Source organism: Aythya ferina (assembly GCF_964211825.1).
Source record: "Aythya ferina genome assembly, chromosome: 10".
NCBI lineage: Eukaryota > Metazoa > Chordata > Aves > Anseriformes > Anatidae > Aythya > Aythya ferina.
In genome coordinates this window covers 3,815,566-3,837,037 of record NC_140306.1, presented here as the reverse complement: position 1 = coordinate 3,837,037, position 21,472 = coordinate 3,815,566, and the positions used below count along the sequence as shown (strand labels likewise).

Here is a 21,472-nt window from a genome sequence, read left to right as displayed (position 1 = left end):
TCTCTTCGCTCCTTTCTTCATCCCTAAGAAAGCAGTGAAAGGGTGGAACCTGTGGTGGCCTTGTAAAATAACCCGCTGTAGTGTTTCCATATGGTCTCTGTGAGTAAAGGCCTTTGTGCCACAGTTTAAACAATCTTATTTCTGTAGCCCTGTGTGCGAAGGAGATGTTTGGTTGTGCAGGGAGGAGCAGACAGCGACGGGAGCACGGCACTCACTGGCAGCACGGGAAGGCTGCAGATGCTTCAGTCCGTGGCAGTGTTTTTGTAGCTGGCCGCCTCCTGTCCTGGCGGAGCTCCTCTCGACATCTGACCGCTGGCTGATGGTCCTGAGACCTCCCGCAGCACCACTGCTCCTGTCAGCCACAGCCCTCAGTCAGCCCAAGGTGGGGAAGGATCACAAGCCAGAATACCGACCCTGTGGGAGGCTGGCAGTCGCTGCCTTCCCTAAATGTGTCCTTCGGCACTGCTCCCCTGCTAGAGACCGACTTGAATGTCCTCACAGAGAGGGAACAGAGATGTTCCCTCTCACTGCGGGTGCTGATTTCTAATCCCTGATAACCCTTCCACGTGGTACAGCCTCATCAGGCACAAATTGCTCTGGGGCAGCCCGGAAAGTGAGAGGGGCCTGAGAGGGTTTGAGGTGCTGGTCAAATGAAAACTGAAAATACTAAGGAGAGTATCAGGAGGTAGTGTGCTGGGGTCCATAGCTACTGCAGGCTGGCAGAATGGGGAATCTGGGGCTGAAGCAGGTCTCCTCTTCCTGCAGTGGAGAGGGCAAAACTCTGAACTGCAGTTTTAAGGCAACCTTGTCTCAGATGTTGGTGATGACTTGAGGTTTAAAGCTGAGCTGGGAATATACAAGCCCTTTGGCAGGCACTTGTTATTTAACAGAATTACTGCATTTTGGGCTCGTGTGCCCCTGCTGATGGCACTAATCTCCATGCTAGGAGACAAAGTACCAGCTGTGCCTGGTCCTATTTGTACTATTTTAGCCACATGGATGTTCATCCATTTAATTTGGAAATATTTCTCTGCACTCATCAGCAGCCACATGCAGGCAACCGAAATTGCCACATTCATTCTGACTTAGTTTTGAAAACGACAGATGCTACATTACTGTAAAACATGGTGAAAGGGTTTTCTAGCTTTGTTTTTGTTTCTCGTTTGTCTGTGAATGTTTGATATACAAGCCATTAATGCTGATGAGTGAAGCTGCTTTTCTTCAGCGAGGTCTGCTCCTTCTCCTATAAAGTCAAGCAAAACTTCCACTGGGGGACCAGTGCCATTTGTGCTTAGAAAAAGGACTTAGAAACTGCACTGGGACTCGGGAAGGAGAAGAGTTGGCATGAGTGACTCACAAATATGCGCAGATGTGTTATGTGGTGGTTATTACTTTTTCTTAATAATGTGACTTTTTCCACAGCTTGAATAATTCAAATGAACGATGCTGTTGTGAGCATGCCTAAAGGCATGTAACCTCCTCCGTCCTCTAGGTGTGTGGTATGTGTTCTACTTCCACTGCAGATATTTTTAAGGGCAGAAATACGAAAACATCTGCTAAACCTCCTGTATCAAGCGTGAGCCTTGCACAACTGATTCTGATTTGATGCCTGCTCAGGTCTGGGGCTGTGTCACAGAGCTGCAGCGTGGTGCTGCAGCCACCTTGACACGAGCCAGCTGTGCTCGGGGCACTGGTGGGGACAGGGACTGTGCTGCTTGGCTGCCCACCGGGGCCCCGGGACCCACAGCACCCTGCTCATACAGGCACTGCCTGGTCCTACACCCCAAGAACCACTCACACGGCCTCCCACAAAACCCGAGACACTGCCGTGGTTTGCATTGGAAGGTGGTGATCTGGGTGTTTAAAGACAAGTCTCAAGACTTGCAAGACTAGGACGTAAGAGGCTGCAGTGTGTGTCACAGTGATGCTTGCAGAGAAGAGAAGCAGAGCCTGTGCTGAAACTCTTGACCCTCTTTTAGTGGCTGCTTCTTTGTGCTTCTGGCCTTTGCCTTAGGTCTGCATTCCTTGTTTGTTTGTTGTGTTCAGCAGTGCTTGATAACGTTGTGTTTGAGTGTGGGATTGCATTAGCTGATCTCCAGAGGTTCCTTCCTGCATCAACAGAGGCACAGAGAGATGCCTACAAAGACTTCTGGCAAGACTCAATGAAGCAGAACTTGTAGTTGTGCTGATAAACGCTGACACAGGAGAAAGCCGTGCGGTTGTCTGTATAGGAAGGATCCGTCTTTCCTTCCTAGATAGCTTTTGATGACTTTGGAATGGAAATGCTGAAAAAGGCTCATCAGGTTATTACCAACCACCATGTAGTGCTTGCCTCTGCCTTGAGTTCGGGTTGTGGAGAGAAGCCCGTGGAGTTTCTCTGAATGAGGGCTTAAATGCAGTAGAGCAGAGAAGCCTTCTCTGGAATAGCTTTGTAAAACTGGCTTTGCTTTTTGTTACACTTGGCATCTGTGCTTGCTGGATCTTATGGCGTAACTGAGACTCGTTTCTTGTGGAAATTATTTGGATGTGACCTTCCTGCTTTTATTTTGGCTGCTACCTCGAGCCCTGAGGACTGGTAAGTGGTGGATGCTTACATTGAACTGGAGCTAAGCAGAAATTTGACAAAACTTGGGTCCCTTCAACTTGCAGCCTTTGGGTTTGCTTTTATTAAACAATTATAGTTGGATTTGCCTTTTGGGGAGTCTTTGTTTATGGCATTCTAAGCTAACAAAGCCCAGCTAAGCCAAAGGCTGGATTATCGGAAATCAAAGCAGGCTCTCCTAATGGGGACAATGGAATCCCGCCCGGTGCGAGCCGCGCTGTGACACCTGGGAGGCCCGCGCTCCAATATGATAAAGTATTTTCTTTGAGAGAGGGTCACCAGAAGTTCACTTTTACAGAGAAGTTCTTATTCTCGGTTAATGGGGCTCCCTGTTGCATGGTCCCGCAGTTGCCTAACATAAAAAGGATGGATTGTCAAAGAAATTACTTGTAAAGCTCCTCCCTGGCAAACTTATCTGAAAGGACAGACCGAGTGCTCTCCTGGCCCAAATGAGCGGCCCACGACCCAGCCACCCAAGCTATTGTGCCCTTTTGCACTTCTGCAGTGTAGGATTTGTCAGCAGTTTGGTTTCAAACCTTTGTTCTGGGCATGTGCTGTCCTTCAGGGTTGCGTTTTATAATAGACTCTCCTACCTGGCTTTCAGAGCAAGCCATATAATCTTTTAAGCCGTGGAAATGAAGAGATTTCCAGTCCTTTGGGGATTTTTCTAGCTCCAAAAGAGCAGAATTATAATTTAATGTGAAACATTATATGCTGATTATATCATACGTGAAATGGACTTTCTGGTCCTTAAGATCTAAACACAAATTCAAAACATACAAGCAGAGCCAGGTTTGGCTTTTTGTGTGTGTGCTTTATGTATGTAATTTCCTGCATATGTAAGCGATCCCTAGTCATAGCTGGGCCCAGGCCCAACTGAGAAACGGCAGTGACTATTCTTTCTGGTCCCTTTCCGATGTAGCTGACTCATTTTCCCCAGAAAGGGGAGAGATGGAAGTAGGACGTGAGAAATGCATGACCTAAGGCCAACATCATCTGCTGGGAGGACTAGGTAAGCTGGTGGGGCTTATTTCAGCTTGACTTTTCATGGGTAAGTGTAGGTGCTGGGAGAAGATACTGGAGAGGTTTAGTTATCTTTTTAAAATTACCAAAAAAGTAAGAATATCACACCAGATTTTTATTTGGGCTTTGACTTCAGTGGAGCTACACTGACTTTTATAATATTGGCATTGTATTTCTGTAAATTGAACCGCTAATTGGAGCATTGTTATCAGGCTGTTGTTTGCATTATTCATTGATTTGATTAAATCTTATCCAAGAAGCATTCTGTGTTGCAGAAGATGACGCAATTTTTCATATTGAACTCATGGAACTTGGTTCCCATTTTGGACTTCATCAGTAAAGAGCACTGTGACTGTGATTAGATCCACAACGTTAATATATTCATTTAGGTAACAGAACTTGGATGAAATATTCAAAACCAGCAGATTGAATCCAGTAGAGTAGGCAAGTGGCTTTTCAATTCATTTTGTTATTGTGTTTTCCAGCTAGTTTTCAAAGTAGGCGATTGCATCTCTTTATGTTACAGAAATGAGGGTGTTTCCAGTGTTTTGGGCATTTTACGATTCCAGGAAGAAGGTTTAGGACCCAACTGAGAGGAGGAGTTAACACAAGAACTCTTCTGGGCATTGCATGCTATCTTGCAAACCTGGCCATTAGAAGGTTTATGGCCAGTCCTGCACCAGAAATAGCTGCATAATTTATTAGCATGGATCTGCTGGAGCTTTTGGGCAGGCACAGCTTGGGAGGGCATTATGTTAGCAGGGCTGCGGGATGATTAATGTCTTTTAAACAGTGACAATTAAAAGGTATTTAGGTAGCTTTCCCCATAGAAGCCCCGGACTCTAGTACTGCTTTGTGTCCTGCCGGACACTCAGAGAAAAGTGGCATTAATTCTGCATCTCTGCATTCGAACAGCGAACGCATCTTCACTGAAACCTTGTGCTGCTGAGCTGTGCTGGTGCAAAAAGCTGCCACTCTTCCAGATTAACTCTGGCTGGAAGCTCATAGAAACGGTTCTGATGAAGAGAAAAGCTGTTGGGATGAAAACCCAAGCAGAATCTTTGCTATTTTGTTACAGTAAAGAATTTACTTTTAATAAAACTGGAGGCCTCTTGGCTTTATTAAAGGTACCTCCTCAGTACCTTGGGCTGGAGGTACAGCATCTGCTGTGACAGTTTCTGCCTTTTGTTTTTTGACTTCTTTCTAATTAGTTTATGTTCCAAGACGTCCTTAATACAACAACTGATTTAAAAAGAATTGGAAATAAAACAAAAATAGGAGTTTAAATCGCTTATGGCTTGCTTTGTATGGCTTCCAGGCATTTGAGCAATTTTGCTAACAAGTATCCTGTAACCTATTTCCAAAGGCCACTAGTAGATAATTATATTTGGTTAATTTACATACTTTCAGTTTATAATCCTAATTAGTTCTCCAACCAGTATTCCCTAGGCAATTTGGAGTCTTACCTCATTTTATTTGCCATCCCTAATGTGCAAGTTCTCTTCTTTTAATTTACAAAAAAACGCTGTTAGGTTTGGTTCAGGGCTTTCCCATTTCAGTGCACATCCAAGCTGGGTGATTCCATGCTGATTTAGACCCTATTTGCAAATAAGTATTTTACATTTTTATAGATCTTACATCTGGGAGACATCCTCCAATTTAGGGAAACTGCCCCGAGTTTGACACGGAGCCTGTTTTTCTGGGAAGAATCAGGCCAAATTTGGCATCAAGCTGTACGCAGGGATTCCTGCTCAAATCTCTGGTTTGCTGAGGGGGTGTTGGTGTAGGATGGGGACAGAAGCACCAGGTGTGTGACGGCAGCATGCCAGCCAAAGCAGGGACAGGTGTGGGTGGCAGGAATGAATGAAGGCTGCGTGCTGGGGAGCCTCGGGGAGCTGTGCACACAGGCTCTGTAAGGAGACAAAATCTCCCCAGCTGCTTGGCAATTGCTTGTTCTCCCTTCGTGTATTTAGGCTCTCTCCCTGTCCTACACCGGGCTTGGCTGTCACCCAGGAGGAGATTACACTCAATGAAGTGGCCAGGGAGGAAGGGAAAAGGAGGAGGATGGAAATGAGTATCTGTACTTCCAGGTGTAAATGAGAAACACTCCCTTTAGCTCATTCCAGGCTCAAAGTTCAGGAGGTGCTTGGAACCAGCCTCCCCAGCACAAGGAGCACACCCGGGGGTCCCTGCAGCAGGCAGAGCAACCGGGGCTGAAGCTAAGGGTCAGCCTCCTGCCGAGGGTCGGCCCCGCTGAGGATGGCTCTGCTGCTCTGCAGAGGTGGCTGAGAGAGGCTGCCAGGTGAAGCCTCAAGTAAGTCAGTTCTTGTTATCTTTTAAGCACTGAGGTACCTCCTATAAGACAAGTTTTTAGAGAAGCTGTTATATGACGTATTTCCACTTAGGCATCAAAGGCTGCTTTCTGGGCCGATTCATTTCACTGTAATGAGGTCAGGTTTGGACTCACTTTATGGTAATTTCCACTATTTCCTTGCAATCTATTAAAAGAACCCAAATCTCCCTTTTCAGTGTGGCATTAAGTACTTCTACAAGGCAATGAAAAAGGATGTGAGATAAGGTAACTAACGAAGCTAGAAAAAGTTTTGCATAACTTTTGCCCAGATTTGCAGGATAACTGATGGATTCTGTGAAATTATGTTAATTAACAAACCATAATACTACAGCAGACGTGATTTTTAAGTGACCAAAATAACAAATGCTCGGAGAGGAAAAACTCAAAGGTATCAAAGTAATTCTTGGCCAATAATTTTATTTCAGCATCTTAACAGAATGCAAATCTTATACTGTTGATGCTTTGGTATAATTTCTACACATTCCCAGGTACGTTTCTGCTGTTACACACATGCACGTAATGCTCAGCATTTATCTGACTGATGCCTTAAGAACCCGTTACCTGTGAAGTTTTTCCAGAGGAGCCTATTTGTATGAGGAACAACTTGATTACTTTTCCTCATTAGAGCATTTCAAATCCTACTCTAACATTTCCAGGTAGAATAAAGACAGCTTAAAGGCCTTTTCATGCCTGTTTAGGGATTGGGATTCCATGCTAATTATAGCTCTGCCCGTCCATGTGGATTTCTGAGCTTTAGAAGAAGCAATATCCTGCTAAGGGTGCTCTCCTTGCAATTGGGATGAACAGAACACAAAATCAGAGTAAAGCCGATGTGAGACAGAGATAGGAAGCACCTTATGTTGAAGGCAGCGTGTTGTGAATATCGTACATTATGCTTTTCCTTCTGTGCAACTTGTGATGGTAACCAGCTTCTAGTACGTCAAGTGAATTCCTGGCTCTAGCAAAGTCAATAGAAAATCTTCCACACACTACAGCAAGACCGGTACGTTGTCCCAAAGGTAAATATCATTCAAAGGTAAATGTACAGAGGATTACTGTTATGAGTGTCAGATTTCAAGGGGCAGTGATGATTTGCAGTGGCTTATGACATATTTTCCTGTATGTAAAATAGCTGACTGTGGAATATGGTAGATATACATTCAATGCTAATTCACTGCTCAAAGAGAATGGGGGAAAAACCACACGTCTGTTGCTTGCTTCCTGATAACTGGCAAAATAGGCACTGAGAAGCTGTTAATTTCTCCCCTTCCAGCTTTTCACCTCTATCATTCAGGTTATAGTTTTTGCTCATATAGTTATGGTGGAAGAGTTCAGAACAGAGATTTAGAAGGGTTTGGGTGAGAGCTTTTTGTGGCAGCAAGCAAAAAGGAGAAGGGGTGAAGAATCTGGGAGCTATTGATAATGAGTCTAGTTTACCATTTATCCATCAAAAAATCCAATTTATATTTGAATTCTTAATTAGAAATAGAAAAACAGAAAAAGAGTAAGATGCCTTTCTGACATTTACTCTTTATCCTTTTCCCCATCTCTTCTGTTTTAATTTGTATGTTTGATTTAAATCATATATTTAATTTATATATTTGTCTCTTTTTAATGCAAACCCATGCTGTTGTTTGTAGGTCAGTTTAATAAATCATGAAACAAAACAAAACAGAAGAGTTGAAGTCCTGTTTTTTTTTCTCACTTGCAGGTCATCTTAAATGCCTTGTGAGTTTATTATCTGCATTGCTTGATTCTACTTTTCATGTTCCTCTTACTTCCCTCTTGCTTCTTCCCTCTATGTCTCCTTCCCTCAAGAACACCTCCATCCAAAATCCCCCCAAGGTCAGGATGCAGATTTTCCTTCTAGGTGCGACTCGGGCAGGCAGTCCTGGCAGCGCAGGAGCTACGATCCAGGAAAGGATACTCAGCATGGCGAAACCAGAAGGGAGTCAAAAGAATGTAAAATTGTTTGAAATATAAAACAATAATTTATTTTACTTCATTTTACTTGTTAACGCTTGTAGCTAATGATGATTCCATGAAACTGCTTTTATAATTCAGTACATTCAAATCTATAAAGCAAACAGTTACTACCATGGGCTTTTCAAATTCCACAAACTGTCTTATATAAACAAATTAGCTGTACATGCACATTTTTCAATAGGTTGCAACATTTGCAAGCATGCTTTAAAATCCTTTAAAGCTGCAGTATACTGTACTTTGCTTCAGGCTTTTCAGATGAAACCTATATACTTTCTTTAGAAACCTTAAAAGGAAAAATGTTTAAATGTTGATCATAACTCTAAAGACTGCTGTTTGATAAATGTTAAATATTACAAGAGAATGACTCCGTTAGGAATTCAATAATTCTGAGTTTAAACCTTGAGCTAAATATTGATAAACAGCACTTGGTGTAGAAGTGAACAACAGCAAAATAGTATCACAAAATATGGTTTCACAAAAAATACATATGTGCAGTTGCTCTTGTGGGGTTTTTGCATTTTTTTAGGCAAAGAAAAGCACGGGTACCTTTTATATGAATATAGTTTAAGCAAATTACCTGTGTAAGTATGGTTAATACATTTCTGATAGTTAAAGGCTTTATGTAAAAGGTAACAAGTAAAAAAGTACAATCAGTATTCCAAAAAGCACTGCTAGTATTGCCTTTGAAGGAGATGGGCAAACTTTCTCTCCACTTCACGGCGGAGATCCTGGCACCCACAGTTGTAGAGTTCAGTATTTGAACTATAAACTCGATGACCGTATCTTATATACAAAAATCTTGCCACATTGAACGAGGCATTGATTTCTACCCCAATGGTAGTGTTTTATGTACATAACTTAGCAATGGTGATTATACAGTAGTCACTGACAGGAAGGAATTGTACACTCGTGTGCCGTCCGGTGACTTTGTTCCGTGGGTAAGGAGTTCCTGGATTGTCATCCAATTGTCAAATATTTTTTTATTTCTTTTCTTCATCATTTTTTTGTGGCTCAGTTCAATGATATTCATCTCTTTCTTTTCTTCTGCACCTTGCTGTTCCTTCAAACAATCTAGCCTGCTCTGCATCATGAACTCACGCCTCCTCCTCTGCTCCTTCGCCTTCACTAAATGCTGCTTGCGCTCTTCCTTACTCCAGTACCGGCCCATCTTCATTTCACTTATGGCATCGTCATCGGTAGTCATTCCGCTGCGCTCTTCCTTGATCTTGATGGCACGTTCTCTCAGCAGCCGGTCCCTGACCGGCCTCTTTGTGATGTACCGCGTCCCGTCGCTTCGCACTTTGACTTTCCACTCCATCCTCGGCTCGCTTTGGCTCGCGTTAAAGTCTTTACACATACTCACCAGGCTCATTTGGCTCTGTGCGTACTCCACGGCTGATTTCTGTTGGATCAGCTGCATGTAGCTCTGGTAGTGCTGTGCGTGGGCAGGAATATGAGCATGCTTATATGGGGAGTGATGGTACGGGGAGACGTAGGAGCCAGAAGGTTTTTGACCATGCGTAGGGCTTTTGCTTCCATCACTGGCTTTTCTCTCCTTGCTTTCCAGCTGCTTGCCAAGGTCGGGATCTTTAGCAGAGGAATGGCATTTACCAGTGCTGGATTCGTGGCTTTCTGAGCCAGCCAGTAAATTCTTTTGGGAGACGTTGTACGCCACTGCCCCCTCGTTACCTTGACAGTTGACGCCTTCCGCAGTTCTGCGCAGCGAATTGTCAGGGGAAATCTCCAGCGTGAGCGGTGTGCTCCGGCAGCTTTCCCCTGTGTTGTACGCGCTCGAGCTATCCTTGTCAGACTTCTCAGGGAGCTCTGTAATGTCTGAGAGCTCGTGCCTGCGAACGTCGATGCTGGTGTTATAGTTGCGGAAGCCGCTGTTATGCAGCATCCAGGGCTCCCGGTACTGATCTTTCAGCTGCTGCATTTTATGAGCTCTCACAATATTCAGGCACTCCAGCTCGATATTGCGCAGCTCCTCATTCAGCATCTCCAGCTCTTTGTCAACGCTTTCTTGGTCGCTTTTGCTCATATCCAGAGTGCTGTTATGGTAGTACAGGCTGTAAGGGCTGGCAGACTTCACCTGGCACTTCAGCTCCAGCAGTTCCCGGAATCGCTCACATTCGTCTACAGGGATGCCAAGGAAGTCGACGTCGGTGCAGTCGGCTGAGATGAACGACTCGTTGCTGAACTGCATATCGCCACTTCCAAGGGTGTCGTGACTGTAAGTCAGCTTCTTCTGGCTCCCTAAAGTGTTGGAGGAAGTGGTGTGATCATCGGCATTGTTTTCCTGCTCAGAGCTCTCATCGTTCCGAGTGCTGTCGTCTGTGCGCCCCACGCCGCTGTCCTTCTCGTGCTGGTTAGATAAAATGGTGGCTGTGTCTGTGGTACCCCCATCTTCCTCGTGCTTCTTCTAGCAGTAGAGATCAAAAGACAAAGAGAAATTATTGCAAGGCCATAATATATCTCAGGGTGTTTATTAAATAGTTTTCTTTATGCATCACCTGTTAGACTTTGTGTATCTTTGGCTTTTACTTGTAGGGAAAACAAGCTCCATTTTAATAAGAACACATAGAAATGGTGCCTGAAAACACAGCATGCTGTGGATGGCCTTTTCAGCAGAGTTTGAGGTCTGTTTTTCATTTATTTAGCAACAACACTAGAATTCAAATGTTCAAAATTGTACTGTTCCCATTTCGGTGCACAAAAGTATCCAGTTCTACTGTGGTGCCCAGGTAAGAATCTCTATCTTCAAAACATGAGGCTCCCACAGCAGATGTAGATTTAGGAAACTCTGGACAAAAATTGAAAAACTACTCATGAGCTTGTATGTTTATATAGATCATGGCAGAACAACAGGGAATCTGGGTCCAAATCTGTGGCCCTGCATAAACTTTGCTATGCAAAGACTTTTTCTTTGCCTTTCTCCCCGTATATATAGACCTCACTTCAGTCATTTGCCTGAGTTCTCCATTTGGATTTTATGGGTTTGGGAGGCAGGCTGTTTTCAGTATGTGTGTGCATATCAGATGGGATGTTTTAGAAGTCAGCTCTCTGCCTGCTCTCTCTATCATATACCTAGCTGCTTCTGTCACTGACCACAGCCAGATGGTGGATTTCTAAGAACTGTGATCATGTTGTCTTAATGGACAAAATAAAAAAGGTAACATTTTAAAACAATTGGATCCCCAAAAAGGTGTTTGTGGATCGTTAAGTAATATCTCGATTTTTGCAGGAAGCCTTTTTGCCTTGATCATCATTTGGGACACTAAGTATATTCAGTCAAGCTCAATATTGGAATATTGAGTGCAAGGTGCCGTTTTGACACCACTGCACAACAGAACAGCAGTACCTGCTGGAGCATGCTGGCAGTAAATTGCATTGCCTGGTGGTGCTGCTCCTCCAACATGTCCATGTGCAAGTCATCCAGAAAATCATTTCTGTCATCATCCATCCATCCTTCATCCAGCTATGTGAAAAGGGAGGGAAAAACAAACCAAATGTTATCAAAAGAATGAAGACTGATATAAATTATGTTCCTTTTTGTGGAAAGGGATTGGAAAACCTTAGGGGATTCTTTCCTGTGATGGCAGTGCTACGTCCTGTGGGGAAGCACACATCCCCTTGTACCAAGTGTGGGCATTGACTGCCCTACCTCCCCCCACAGCCACCTCGACTTCCAACATCATGGTTTTATCTTCATCAGCCCTTTATATGAAACAAAACCAGCCCTTTCATCCCTGGAAATACTTCTAAGCATTGGGGCTGTTTTGGTTTGCACATGATTTGATTAGGATGTATAAAATACTCCAGGGCCCAAAGCTTTGAATGCACCACTTGTGAGGCAGCATAAAGGGCCAGAGTGAAAAATGCTTCCTGTGGGTCTGCGAGACTTTTTCCTCCCAACCTCAGCCATCTCCAAGGAAAAGATCAGAAACGTTGAGGCTAACGAGACAGTCATGGGCACGACCCCGTGTCTCTGGGTGCACTGGCGAGGGTTGCTCTCAGCACATGGAGCAAGAGATAGATCAAACAACAGTGCTTGTGGCTGTTTGTTCGGCACCTTTGTTGTGCTAATCCCAGCTTGATAAAGGGATCTGCTTCAACCTTTTATTACAGCTGAGGATGCTTCTTGACAGTCTTTAACTACATTAAGAGACGGCGTTATAAAGGACTAAATAATAGGTGTTTTAATGAATGAATAATCAATAGCTATAGGATTTAGAGTTCAGTATATTCTTCATAGCTATGGCTTGAGACCATCCATAATACTGCACACCGATGTTTGTAATAGCATTGCAGCATACATAAATCACTGAACTTCTTATAAATTGGATTTTAATACAAAACATATATAGAAGCATTGTGACTGCTGAATTCCATTATTTTAGACCATATATATATTTAGTCAAGATGTATAATAGGCTTTTAGGTAGACATGGTAGATTTAGGTAGGTTAAAATTCTTCAAAAGATGGGAACAACTTTTTATAAAAAAGCTAGTCTTTAATTAAGACTCAAGAGATTTTATTTATTTATTGCTGTTGTTACAGTACCTGAATTTCTGGTCTTGCAACCAGCAAGGAGATATTCTTGCTCTCTTCACTGGTGAGAAGTGCCACAGCTTCTTCTCGGTTCTGTACCTCTATGCCATTGATCTTTAAAGGAAAGAGCAGCAGAGTGAAATCATTTCACATGGATAGAGAGGGAGCAGGGTCAGCTCTGGGTGGAAAGGAAGATCCTCGAGTGGGGCAGGTGGGCTGTGAACACCCTTCCCAAAGGCTATGTGGGATGTGGACCTCTGCTTGCGTTAGTCTCTGTGCAGAAGACAGACTGCTTCTGCCAAAAGCCCTGTGGTGTAGGGCTGCACTGGGAAGGCTCCTCATCCTGGCATACAGGAGTGGGGCTCAGCCTGCTGAACAACTATCAGCAACCCCCTAAATTGGGCTGCCCAGAGAGATTCTGCAAAGGGGAGCAATTGCTTGGGCCAGAATGGAGTGTTCCTGTTTCAGAAGGAAGGCTTAAAAGTGGCAGTGTATCAGAGTATGTGACGAAAGCAGATGAAGTCTGCTGACAAAATGATTAGCCTGGAGAGCAGGGCTAACATAGGGCTTTACCTGGCCAGGAACATCAAAATCTGGCTGATTTTGATCTGACTAGCAAAGGAAAGGAAACGTCTTCAGAAAGGTAAAAGGAGCTGTATGAATTTTGAATGGAACTGTAGGAGCAACCTGCTCTGGTGGGAGGTGTCCCTGCCCTTGGCAGTGGGGTTGGAACCGGATGATCTTTAAGGTCCCTTCCAACCCAAACCACTTCATGAATACCAATTTGAAAGGAATGATTTGTAAAAATACAATAAAATAAATTAACAGAATTTAAATGGTTGCGGCATGGTTATAGTGTGTCAGCAGGCTTTTGGTCATTTACACACGTACTTGAATAATGCGATCCCCTTCTCGGAGCCGACCGTCTTTGGCAGCAATACTGTTGGGATCAATCTACAAAATAAGAGAAATGTAAACATTTTGGAGGTTTTAGAGCTCTGTCTTTTACTTCCCATTGTAAATCCAGTATTGGTGCTATGACTGATGTGATAAACTCATTAGTGATTACAAGACTTTTCCTTGCTTATGTAAGGCAAAATGAAATGCAGGTCAAAATAGTTAAGTTAAAATCAAAACATTTCTTCCTGAGCCTTCTGAAGGTTGTGTACTTGAACATTTTTTCCACTCTATTTCTTAAGAAGCAGGGACAATTTTTAATTTTCTTTGGTTCTAGCATTATAATCTGGTGCAGAGTTTCTTAATGTCATTGGAGATAAGTTGTAATTAAGGAAAAATCATGCCAATATGCATTACATCACCCTTAAACCTATCACACTGTGTCACTCTTAGAGAAGAATGGTGAGAAGAGAAATAAATGGGAAACACTGTAGGCAAATGCTTGCTATTTCAGGGGTCAAACTTATCTTTTGATGTGCTCTGCACTGAAATCTAGGAAAAAAACAAAACGTGTTCACCCTGCTTCTTCTGTCTTTGCTCTCTCCACCTTCTCATTGAAGTCAGTAGGAGTTTGACTTCAATGGATGCAGGATTTCACGCAGTTTGGAGGAAAGGAAAAATAATTAGATTTCTTCCAAGTACTGCATGCTGGCTAGTTTTTTGACTATGGTACAAACAGAAGCAGGGATGTGTCTTAAATGCCCAGCACTGCAGGTCAGAAGACAAATTTTATCTTGTGGAGATCAGCTCAGTCTTACCTCACTCACATAAATACCAATGTCATCCTCATCGTCCGTTCGGTAACATACAGTAAGGCCAAGCTTGTCCTGGCTGTTCACTCTATGCAAATCTACTTCCTGAGGTTAAAAAAATAAAAAAGAAAAGAAAAAGACATTGTCAGTGAGCCACCGGTGACTGATGGAAGCAATTTTTCAAATACAATGAAAATATTTTGCTTAAGTGATATAGTAGATCTCTTTTCATTTTATTGTGTAGACCAGGTTAACTTACTGAGCAAAACGTGATTATATGCAGACAATCAATGCTTGGGGCTTTTTTGACCCTCCAATCAATATAAAGTCATTTTGAAAATAGACCTTTTATTGATCTTAAAGAAGAAAAATTGCCTATATTTCATGTAGTGGTAAGACTTCAAATGCTAAAATACTTATAAAGTATGATTTCAATATTTGCCACAGCTGATATATATTTTCTTATAAGCAGGGAAATTTTCTTGCTTTTCAGAGAGAAATATAATACTGGATTACCTTAACTTGTGTAATTTTCATGAAATGCTGTAATAAGTTTCTCCGAGGTGTGACTGAAGATCAATATATTGTCAGCAAAGGATTCAGCATTGTAAGAGAAATACAGTAAGTGCTTCGATATCTTGCAAGGGTGTGGTTCGAGCAGGTCATGCTTTATCATTCCACTGCTCTGTGGTGGTCGTGTCAGCCTTGGAGACATTTAAGCCATCTTAAAAATACATGGTTTTCCTCTAGGCTTTTGCCTCAAAGATTTTAGCTGGGTTACTTTTTTTCCTGTTTCCTACTGCTCTGTGATACTGGATGGTATAAAAGGGCTGTAAAAGCCCCGGAGACACCCCACAGAGCTTTGGGATGCTCCTGGCTGGCGTGCAGTCCACGTACCCATCCACACCATCAGCTCTCAGCTCTGCTTTTCCCTTTGGAGGGACATCCCCGCACCCTAAGGACCCTTGGGAGCCCAACACACTTAACCAGCTTATTGCATCGGTCCTCAGGATGCTTCCTCGGGGAAGAAGGATGGTTTGTCATAGGTAGAGGAGTTGTAGCAAGAGTAGTGTTTTTTATTCCCCTTAAGGATTGCCTGGCAGTGAGCAAAGCTTTGAAAAGGGCCCCACGTTGTGCCTTATACCCGTCAGAATGCATTGCTGGGAAGGGATGGAGTGGGACCAGGCAGGTGGGGCAGAGGGACACGTGTTGAGAATGGGGACACAGCCCCTGAGCGAGCCTGGGGCCATCCCGGCTGGGGCCAGACCCTGCTGCACTGCGAGGCACCGAGCGCTTGTGCTTGGGCCTCTGCTGCAGCGGAGAAGTCCCGATAACACGATTCATTATTTGTGAACGTCTCTTCTGTTTTGACCCGAGCTGTGCCATTTGTACGGGGCGAGACAATAAAACAAGCTGATATGAATAATTTATTGGCATGTCTAGATGACAGCTGCCAAGATCAGCAATCTCATGTTATTTACTTGTCAACATGTGTAATTTCTTTTTTTCCAAGAAACGTAGCTGTAAATGTCAGTGACATTTCAGATGGTATTTAAATGGTTTCAATCAATAGTATCCATGGTGAACTGCTGCTCTTTTTCTCCCTCTTTTGTTACTTACTGCTTGAACACAATGCTTTAATAGTGAGGCTTTTATTTTTTTCTTCCAGATTTCTAAAGCTTTTGGGGCTTTCTAGAGAGGAGGTTTAAAAACTCTTCAGTAGAAAAGATGAGACAAAGTGGATTGACAAAGCGATTCTGATCTCAGTTGTTGTGTTTAATCCCTGGGAGTACCACTGCAATCAATGCGTTTATTCTGGATGAAATTGTGGTGTGAATTAGGGACGAGTTGGGAGTGTGTTGAGTTGGGCCTAATTGAGGCCTAGAAAGAATCCTTTATTTCCTGCACGCTTTAACATGAAGATTTTGGGTCTTAAAGAAGATTTTTATATAGATTGCTCATTTGAAAGCAGGACAATGAAATAATGGCAAGAAACTAGCGCTGTAGCTCTTTATGATGTTTGTCAGACTGGTGGTGGTAGTGTCTAAAAAAACAAGTTGTGGTGGCTTTGGTCGTTATTGAAACAGATCCTGTTTAAACACAAACACTTGGAGAGGAGGGAGCAAGCTATTAATTTCAAACCTACCTGCAGAATGTTTTGGAAAACAATAGGTGTTTTTTCCAACAGTGCACACGTACGAAGAGTGTTATAATAATTGAACATTAAGTATGGGTTTACATTTAAAATGCATCAAGACACACATGCTTTAAAAACGTGCTCACAAATGAAGCACCAAAAAACTAAAGCAAACAAAAAATTGTTGGAGCAGGTGTTTAGAACCTGAATTTTTATGAGGAATTCATTGACATACTTACCCTTGGGTACAGTCCTTGGGTAGGAACAGAATAACTTGGTTTGATACTACCCTAATATGATAATTTTGTATACTTGAAGGTAGGAACAGCTGCTTTCTACAGGTCTTTGCGTCAATAGCATTTTAATATAATCATAAAGGTTTGAAATATTTGAGATAAAAGTGAGCAATTCCAGTTGGAGTTGGAGAATCAGCTCCAGAGTCTTCAAAGGAAAGGTTATTTCCCATGTTCAGAGTGGGATTTGTATAATGCACAGATACATGAAAGGGAAAACTAGAACAGACAATTGGCATCTGCAAGTACAGCTACCGTGGTAGCTTGTGTAATTGTACTAGGAATTAATTAAGCTCTAGGAATTAATGTGGGCCTAAAGACAGTTGAAGGGGTAACCAGACTTGCCATTCCTTACTCCTCACTCTTTGGTGTTGCGCTCCAGGACAGCCCAAGGGCCTGATCCTGTGAGCCCGTAGCCTTATGTGCTCCTGCTGCAGGCGAAGGCACCACTTGCACAGCAGCGGCCGGGCTGTGTCCAAAGCCCTTGCTCAGCACTTGCTCTGTCAGGTTAGTCCGCTGTGCCATCCATCCAGCATGAGATGAAGGAATATCAGTGCTCTGCTGGGGCTCCAGAACTATCGTAATGAGCTCTGCACAGGATCCTGACCGCACTATGAAATGCATCAGCCACCTACCTCGCAGGAGGGATACACTGACGTTTGTCAACACCCGCTCCTGATCTGCAGAAATTAGTGAGCAGACAACGGTGGTAATGCACAAAGTGTGGCAGTGGCAGAGGCTGTGCTGATACGACTGATGTAAAAACTTCACATATGATTTAACTTCTACACACACTTAAAATCTTCTGCTTCTTTAGATCAGGTAAAAGGACATCATTTTGAGAGATGTCCAAGAGAAACATTTGTATGCTATTCCCAAAACAAGTCTGTGCAGGAGAATTGTTTGATTCTCAGCTGCATATCAAATGCAGCCCAAGAGGGCTCGAGGAGCTAGCAGCTGAAACCCATGTGGCATTTGTAGTGAGGCAAGAAGAAATGAGCGTGCACTGTGACATTGTACCTGCAACTGCTCAGGAGAATAGATTAGGAGTAAGTGGTAATAGTAAATTAACCTCTATAAACTCAAAAGATCCTTCATTTGCAACAGATTATTAAATTATTGTACTGATGATTTAAAATTATGGCCTTCCTATAAATTTATAAAAATCAAAGTCTTTTCTCTAACAAGGCAAAAATGAGCAGTAGAAAATTGGAATGAGTGGACAATGATGGGTAAAAAAAAAGAGAGTTCAAACATTCAGCAAGCATTGTCCAAAGCTTGGACAGTAAGTACTTTGCCCTTTTGTCTGTCTCTATAAAAAGCTTTTATTTTATTTTATTTTATTTTTTTTTCTCCTGTGCTGACTTCTGAGATACCTGGCCCACAGGGCCTACTTTTCATCAATAGGTTTCACCGAGGAAAGAATGGCAGAGAAATAAATATTCCACTATTTCCTTTTATACTGTGTGGGGGCTTCTTTTGGTAACTGTTGCTTTTATAGCAGAAGGAAAAATCTTGTCTTGAATTGAATCAGTTCTCTACTCAGAAAGGAAATGGGACCGATAGGCTGCTTGGGTATCAGGGGGGTGAAGGCAGCAAGTCGGATGTGAGAGGACAAGTCCCCTTCTTGATTTAGAGTGTTCTTCGTAATCTCAGAAAATGAGCACACTGAGAAAGCCCTCACTTAGGGCACATGCTTGTTGGAATAAAAATATTAGCGCATAATGCTGCTGGGGAAGCCTGGAGTGATATTATTCGTCCTTTATGAACCCAAAATGACTTCTGGCTGAGCCTCTGTGAAAAACAAATGTACTTTTAATTTATAATAGAATCTAGGAATGGAATAGAATTCAGGATTTAGTCCTTCTTTCCTTGTGGCATATAAACTTGAAAAAAAAAAAAGAGAAAGTATTTATTTATTTTTTTGGAGTAGGGAATATATGGCAGTTACCTCTGAGTCCTCGGTTTTAAGATAAATGTTGAGAGAAAACTGAGAACACAATTTGGTGCCTTGGCAGTACTACCAGCATAAATTCCTTCCTACAGACTATTTACATTAGCAGCTTGTTGTGAACTCGGGTGTTTCGCTGTTTTTTGTCTTGTTTACTCGGTACAAATCACCAACCAGTCAGTTGTAGATCATATAAGTTTAGATGAGGAGTTTCTGATTTAAATTCAAAGCACATTTTATGGACATAGAGACCCAGAAGGCTGCCTTGATGGCTTTCTTACTTTAGGCATTCCTGCTGCAGTCAATGAAACAGTGCCTTTGTGGTCTTTTAAAGCATATCTATCAAAAGGCAAACAAAAAGCAACTAGCCAGTTGAGTCCCTGTTAGCACTTTGACCTTACCATTGATCATAGTCGCTACAATTTGAACAAGAATCTTTAGTGGTTTTTAAGAAATACTATTAGGCTACAGAGACTTTTCTAATGTTCATCTCCCTGTGTTACTGAGCTGATCACCTTTTGCCATCAAGTACTATATCAATGTCAAAATTATTAATGTTGTGGTTTAAGCCATATTAACGTCTGGCTACTGAAGGGCGTGTGTTTAAACTGTTTTCAGCTCAACTAGTTGACCTTCTAATGGAGGCAATACAATTTATCCACAATACTAAATTTCCTAAAAGATAGGTTTTGAAAAGACACTGGCAGAAAGTACTAATTTGGTCTGCATTTTCCCTTAAGACTGAAATCTATATTGTATTTGGTTTTATTTAAGGAAAAAAAAGCACTTGTTTGTAAAGGAAAGCCTTGAACAGGGCTTGTTTTACTGGCACGTTGATTTTGTCCTGACTTCTATTTGGGTTTGTATACAGAGATGAATTACTACCAGATCTGCAGATTTGAAGGCAGCTTGCAAACCGTTTGTGAGGATTGAGGCCTTGATCCTGCAAACATTTTTACAGGAGGGAACAACTTCATGCTCATAGAATGACCAAACCTTGCTCTCATTGAAGCTGTTGATAAATGTATTGCTGATTTAAACAGGACTACAGATAGGTCAGCATCACTCACTCTGACAGCGTCCTTAGCAGGACCAGGATCTAAGAAATCAGTAGTGCAAGCAAGCTAGGAGTAAACCATTCACTTACTGCTAACCATGAATGTATTATCTGGATGAGACATGGCTGGCAGCATATAGAAGTAACGAGATACTTTACTGTTATTTATTGTAAACAATTAAAAGCATCTCAGTGGGTCAGTGCTGCTCAAGTTGCAGCACTAGTTGCAGAGCTAAAGCCAACGATTTGTGTGTTGTACTCTGAAGGGCTGGGGACAGGTTATTAAAACTAAGAACGAGAAAACTGAAAATGAACTTGCATGTCTTCATGTCTTGTTCGTTTATTATCTATAGTTTTATACGTATCCTTATGTAACTTTTGTAATGAAAAAGGGAGGAACAGGTTAGGATAGTGGCAGATCTATTCTGGTCTTGTCTTGTAAACTTAAAATACTTCTAAATAGTATGATCAAGAACATGTTTCTCAGCTAGGGAATATTTAAGGGAAACTCGCACATTTTTACTGTGAGTGTGTGGAATAGGTCCTGCCATTCAGCAAACTTGCAAAGTCTTCGAGATTTTTGGAAAGTCGAAATCTGCATAGTTTTACAGAATTTAACTGATGGAATTAATGAATTCGTTATTGTAGTCTGTTAGCTGAAGATCTGGCTCAGCGGTCCACAGCACACAGTTAAATACATTGCTAAAGGTATCAGTATGGTTTGCAGTCTGCAAAGTAACCGAGGAGCAATGTTAGTACAAATAACTGCTTTAAAGTGTCTTTTCGCTTGCATAAAGATATAAAGACCATGACATGCACATGTTAAACTTTCAGTAAATGAAGTGGTTACTAAACATGACGTACCTCCAGTTCTAACTCATCTCGGTCCATTTCTTGATGAATTCCTCCCATGTAGTCATTTGGATCATAGTACTCGTGCACTGATGGATGGCTGGGAAAAAAAAAAAAAAAAAAGATGTTTTAGGATAGCACTCAGTGCTTTAGCTAGGATAATCCCTTCCAAGCTTATAGCAAGTTGTCATGAAACAGACTAACAACTAAACCAAGAAGTTGCATGGGGTTAATTATATATACTGTACTACTTTTATACCAATAAACGCATTAGACAAAACTATGTGTATTATAAGAAGTATATGAAACATTTGACACCTGATGATGAATGAGAAACTTGTAAAGAGTCTTAACAGTTGTTTAGGGATTTTTCTCCAAATATAGAGCTGACTTGGGGAAAAATGTAGAAGGAATGGTGGCAAAACAGGATAATGGGTATGAGGTGACACAGCCAAGTGGGTAGGTATTTGCCAGGGTGCAAGATGAGAAGGAATATGGGATTATTTGTTAGCTCAGGTCATTTGCAGAGATGCACACAGAATCATCCTTGCCTGCCTGCATGGTATTTTTTCTTTGCCTTAAAGAGACAAAATTGTATCAAATGAAGTATTATAAAAATAATTTGCCACCCAGCTATTTGGATTTAAATCAACAGCATTTGTTGATTGACTTGAATGCAACAGGCTGTGCATAATGATTTAAATAGTACTTAAATATGCACCACTCTTTTCATGCTGCCATTCATTGTTGGCGTGATGCTTTTTACAACTTGAGCTCTCCGACAGCTTCACTATCTACACTTTGCAAGTTTAAGCAGTGTAATTCTTTTGTGATCTCTCTTTTATATGCTGCAATTTTATATCTCCTTTTAATTCTCTGTTAACTAGATACATGCTTCTGTGTAAGTGTGAGGCTATTTAAGTAACAGCATCTGCTAAGTGGTTAAGTCACCCAAGT

The 21,472-nt window shown here is 42.1% G+C and overlaps 1 protein-coding gene across 2 annotated transcripts in view; it reads right to left on the bottom strand.

Annotated features, from left to right (window-relative positions):
• Positions 1-6,378: 6,378 nt before the first annotated feature.
• The window catches only part of PDZRN3 (PDZ domain containing ring finger 3), a 131,144-nt gene continuing 116,050 nt past the window's right edge, over positions 6,379-21,472 (bottom strand). For both annotated transcript variants that reach the window (XM_084530865.1, XM_084530866.1), the window contains 6 exons: positions 20,528-20,615; positions 14,232-14,330; positions 13,408-13,470; positions 12,529-12,630; positions 11,326-11,442; positions 6,379-10,386 (listed from right to left, as the gene is read on the bottom strand). In XM_084530865.1, coding sequence (XP_084386991.1) covers positions 8,836-10,386; positions 11,326-11,442; positions 12,529-12,630; positions 13,408-13,470; positions 14,232-14,330; positions 20,528-20,615 — 2,020 coding nt within the window. In that variant the 3' untranslated portion in view covers positions 6,379-8,835. The remainder of the gene's footprint in view (positions 10,387-11,325; positions 11,443-12,528; positions 12,631-13,407; positions 13,471-14,231; positions 14,331-20,527; positions 20,616-21,472) is intronic.